This window comes from Sceloporus undulatus, chromosome 6 (genome assembly GCF_019175285.1).
Source record: "Sceloporus undulatus isolate JIND9_A2432 ecotype Alabama chromosome 6, SceUnd_v1.1, whole genome shotgun sequence".
In the NCBI taxonomy this organism is placed as follows: domain Eukaryota; kingdom Metazoa; phylum Chordata; class Lepidosauria; order Squamata; family Phrynosomatidae; genus Sceloporus; species Sceloporus undulatus.
The window spans coordinates 61,188,996-61,194,037 of NC_056527.1; the positions used below are offsets into that span (position 1 = coordinate 61,188,996).

At 44.5% G+C, this 5,042-nt stretch overlaps 1 protein-coding gene across 1 annotated transcript in view; it reads left to right on the forward strand.

The window, feature by feature from the left end:
* Nucleotides 1-617: 617 nt before the first annotated feature.
* FKBP9 (FKBP prolyl isomerase 9) overlaps nucleotides 618-5,042 on the forward strand; it is a 20,600-nt gene continuing 16,175 nt past the window's right edge. The window contains exon 1 of the mRNA XM_042474276.1: nucleotides 618-697. Coding sequence (XP_042330210.1) covers nucleotides 633-697 — 65 coding nt within the window. The 5' untranslated portion in view covers nucleotides 618-632. The remainder of the gene's footprint in view (nucleotides 698-5,042) is intronic.

The window sequence follows — 5,042 nt, forward strand, 5'->3', positions numbered from 1 at the left end:
GGTTTATTTATTCAAATGTTTGTGCAATTCCAGAGCTCTGCAGCCCTAATTTAACCCGTTAAAAAGATTTTTAAAACTTCAGAGGTTGCTGAGCTCTGGAACTGCATAAAAAATTGAGGAATATTTTCAAGCAAGGGGAAGAGGGAAGGAGAGGAGGAGGTGACAGTGACACTAATCACACAAGTGCCCCAGAAATGGCTTTTCACAATTGCCATTTAATTCATGGGTTTCCCCTGTGAATGAAAAGGGACAGGCGGGGGATAGGGCAGCTACGGGTTGTTGGAGGCATCATTGTCATGCAGTAGGGGAGATCCCGCAGGAAAACAGGAGTTAAACACGATTTAAAGTACATTTGAATTTAAACCAAACTTGTAAATTCGGTTAGTTTATCACACTCAGGACTGCTCAAGTGAAATAATACGAAATTAATCCAATTGCAAAGCAGAGAAAAACGGCAGCTTTTGTTCTGAAAGTAAAAAGCTGCCAGTTTTCTCTGCTTTGAGTTCAGACTAACTTTGCATTATTTCACTTGGGCAGTTTCTAGTGTGATAAATTTTGAGCATTTCTGGGTTTTCTTTGGTTTAAATCTAACTCCCGTTTTCCTGCGGAATCTCGCTAGTGTGATAAACTTCATGCAGTCAGCATCACCAAAGCTGCTTCCTTCCCCAGGGGAATCATGGTTTAAAAGCTGCATCTGGTAAGCTCCTTAACAATTACTTTAACACAAAACTGGTTTTACATTACAATCCTACTTATCCTATAAACATATTATAACTATTAAAATGTATATCCATATGTACATTTATATTTATATATATATTATATATGTATATAAAACAACAGATAAAAAGAAAATGAATTCATCCAAGATCTGGTACTGGAGAAGGGTAGTGAGGATACTGTGGATGGCCAAAAAACACAGATAAATGGTCTCTAGAACAAATCAGGCCTGAGACCTCCCTGGAAGCCAAGAAGATTAAACTGAGGCTGTTATACTTTGGCCACATCATGGGGAAATATGACTCTCTAGAAATATAACAATGCTACAAAAAGTGGAGGGAAGGAGAAAGAGAGAAAGACCACATATCAGATGGATGGACTCAAGGAGGTCAAGGGTATGAATCTGCAAGAACTAAGAAAATTAGTGGAAGACAGGGAGTCTTGGAGATGTCTCATCCACAGGGTCACTATAGGTTGTGTGGTCAACTCGAGTGTAGTTAACAACATCAGTATGTGTATGCAGATATATCAGCTGGGGAGGTGGACAAGGCAATAAAATATCACAGTGTGTTCAGAATTACAAATCCCAGGATGTCTTAAAGCTGTGCATCTTAGACTAGCTAATGTGGGAATTCTGGCTTCCCCCCTCCCCAATGAGCCAGGCCCCAGGACCATATTTGTACCCACTGGCTACAGTTATTACAGGGACCAGCAGTTGATGGCTTATGGATCAGAACTGGTCTATGGACCACAACTTTTAGTGCTACCTTAGAGCAACTAGCAGCTCAGTGTGTTGGAAAGTAGCATGAGTCATAACTTGCTGTAATTCTGTGCCATGGTTGGCCTTTGGTTGGGCATGTCTTGCAGAAAGTGAGGACACTCATGTTTGCACTGTATTAAGCGTCAGACTGGAATGGAGTGTTTATGCAACATGTTCTTAGTTCCTTGTAATCTATCTTTGTGCCAAGCTGCATGCATTAGATCAAGGAATTTGAAGCATGCTGTTTCTTTAGATGAGACAGCATGTTCCTAGGCAGCAGAAGGACGGCGTATATTTTGCTGCTTCTGCCACATCATTCATTATTTCAACACTATGAATATCTGTAGGCAGCTGAACAGTTTCTATCCTTGCAGTCAGCTAAAATATAACAGATTATTATAAACCACTGACTGCTCCCTAAGTGCTGGCAAATCACAGAGGACTGAACAGTGGAATAGCGCTCTGCTGACAGCTTTCCCTATACTTACACACTGCATGTGTCACTTGGCATAGAAGCACACAATAATGCCTGTGTGCTTTACTTCAAGCATGATCAAAGAAAGATACTTCCCAATGCATTTTGCATTTTGCTGTAATCCAGAATTAAGTTGGTGTCTTAGCTTCTCTGTTTGTGTCAGTAATGCTTCACCGGAGAACCAGTTTTGCAATCATGTTGCATGATGTGAAATGGTGACTTTTACTTATTTATTTAATTATCTGTATCCCATCCTGTAAGGAGAAAATCAGTTCAAACCACTTGGAACAATTTACATGTAAAAGGATGCAGTCAGAGCAGTTCTGGAACTAAATTTAAACAGAAACGAAAGTTCCAAAATAATCCTAAAACCGTATTTAAAAACAAATAGTCAAAACCTTAACTGAACAAATAAAACCAGTTAAAACAGTTTAAAACTTTTACCGTTTTAAAACTAGCACTGCACCCACTACAGCAATAATCAGTTTTGACATTGAGCCTGGGTTCAATGCTATGGGATTATTGGAATTGTAGTTTGTGCCACTCCACTCTGGGGCCCACCACAAATTACAATTCCCTGAATACCATAGCATTGAGCCCCGGCAATTATAGCAGTGTCAAACCAGGTTATTTCTGCAGTGTGGATTTCTGGAGACCACAACTTTATGTCACATTGGCATTCCTGTCAAACATGCCTGTGAGGACTGGTGGGTCTGGGAGCTATGCCTCCCTCCGAAGATTTCAGGCTTGGGCCTGGGAGAAAGCTCATATAGGGCTTTATAGGTCATAATCAACTCCTTGAATTGGTCCAGGAAACAGACTAGTAGTCAGTAGAGCTGTTCTAACAAGAGAGACACAAGCTTCCTCACCATGGCACATGCCATAGCAATGGGCACAGAGTTGGTGCACCAGTTTAATTGTGCAAGTGGACTCCTGGTCACCATCAAAACCTGAACCTCTGAACCCAGGGGTACCTCAAAACTCTGAACCATTGAATTTGAATGTAATGTCACCTTTCATAAGCTGAAAAACTATTCCCTGATCTGCCTCATGTTTGGATTCATCTTCATTTTGTTTGCCCTCATCCAAATTCAAGTTCTCTAAACGGCCACAGTTCCCCCCTTGCTTTAAATGAAGTTGAACCCATAAGAGAGATTGAGAACTTTATTCCCACCATCACACACACACACACACACACACACACACACACACACGTCCCTAAAGAGCCAGTGTGCTGTAATGGTTTGTGGGACTATGACTCCGGAGACCAGAGTTCGAATCCCAGTTCAGACATGGAAACCCTTTGGGTGACTTTGGGCAAGTGGTCGCACTCTCTCAGCCTCAGAAGATGGATGCAGGAAACCTCTTCTGAAGAAACCTGCCAAGAAACTCCTGTGATAGGTTTGCCTTAGGGTCGCCATAAGTCGGAAATGACTTGAAGGCACAAATGATGGCCAGACACGTCCTCCTTTTTCAGGACATGTCCTACATTTCAGCTTTCTGACTAGGAGAAATTCCAAAACATCCTCCATTTTGAGCAGAAACTGCTATTTATGTGAATGTTTTTAGCTTTTATTTGGTTGTGTCCTACATTTTCCCTCAAACGCCCTACATTTTACAGTGGTCTTGTCCTCCTTTTGGTTATGGCATCTGACCAACCACAATCACCCTAAAGGCAGCCATTATGGTTCCCCAGAGAACCCAGAATGTGATGCCTCACTGGGTCCAAGGCACACACTGCAGAAATAATCCGGTCTGAGACCACTTTAACTGCCCTGGCTCAGTGCTAGGGAATCCTGGGAAATGTAGTTTTGTGAGAGACATTTATAGTTTCCTCTGCCAGAAAGAGCTCTGGTGTCACAACAAACTACAATTCCCAGGATTCCCTCAAGGAAGTTAAAGTGGTCTCAAACTGGATTATTCCTGCATGTGTTTTGGACCAGTGTGAGGCCTTTTCTTGGTGGAAGTAGCTTCTGTGTGAGAAAGAGAGGCCCTTATCAGATGAGTGTGGAACTGGGGGTCTTCTGCACTGGGCGGTTCGAATTCATGTTATTTCGCACAATACCATCATACCTGGGAGTCCCTCCGCATTGGCAGGATTCAAATTGGCCAATCTGCATTCGCGCGAAGTGCATTCAGTGCAGAATGTTTTGTCACACCGGTGCTCAATATGAGGATTGGCCGATTCGTATCGGCCCCCTCGCACATGCTCAGTGGTGCCCTGCATGGGTTGCGACCTTAAACGCTTCCGGGGTGAAAGGGGAGGTCCCGTCATGACAGCCCGGTAAACAGCTGGAGAGCCAGCTCATGCACATTAACAATCGCGATACAACGTGCCCATTACTGTTTCCTCTCTACATTCCTGCTTGGTTTTAACGTAACCATGACCTTCCCTTGCAACAAATTAGCAATGCCCGGTTCTACGTGTGTGTGTGTGTGTGTGAGTGTGTGAGTATGTATTCTGGGGGGGGGGAGCAGTTCCAGCGGCTGTCAAAGAGGCTGTCAAAGAAATCGAATGCATTCTGTAGATTGGCCGCTGCCAATCAAGCTATCGTCATGGTGACGTTTGCAGGGCATCGGGGGAAGTGTCCTCCCTTTTTTAAAGAGCCAGGCACAGGGGTTTCAGCGGCTGAAGCAGGGAGAGAGATGCCTCTCTCTCTCTCTCTCTCTCTTTTTTAATAAACCTGTGGGCTTTTGGGTCAGATCTGCCCCTGTCCCAGGCAGAGGATGGGATTGCCATGCTTTTTTTTTTTTTTTTTGCTTTTAAAAGCAACATTAGCTTTCCCTTTGCTTCCCTTGCTGTATCTGCTCAAGAAGACAAATCATTCTGCCTCTGGAATAGAAACCATGCGCATGTGCGCATGAATCGCGGCGATCGCCGCCGTTCCAACGGCCTCCTCCTCCTCCTCCCGGCTTGAGAGGCAGCCTAGGCTGGCTCCCAAGCCGGGAGGAGGAGGAGGAGGCTGCTGGAACCGCGATTCCAGCGGCCCCCGCACCTCTTCCCTGCCTGGGATGCAGCCAGGGATGCCTCTCAAGCCGGGAGGAGGAGGAGGAGGCTGCTGGAACCGCGATTCCAGCGGCCCCCGC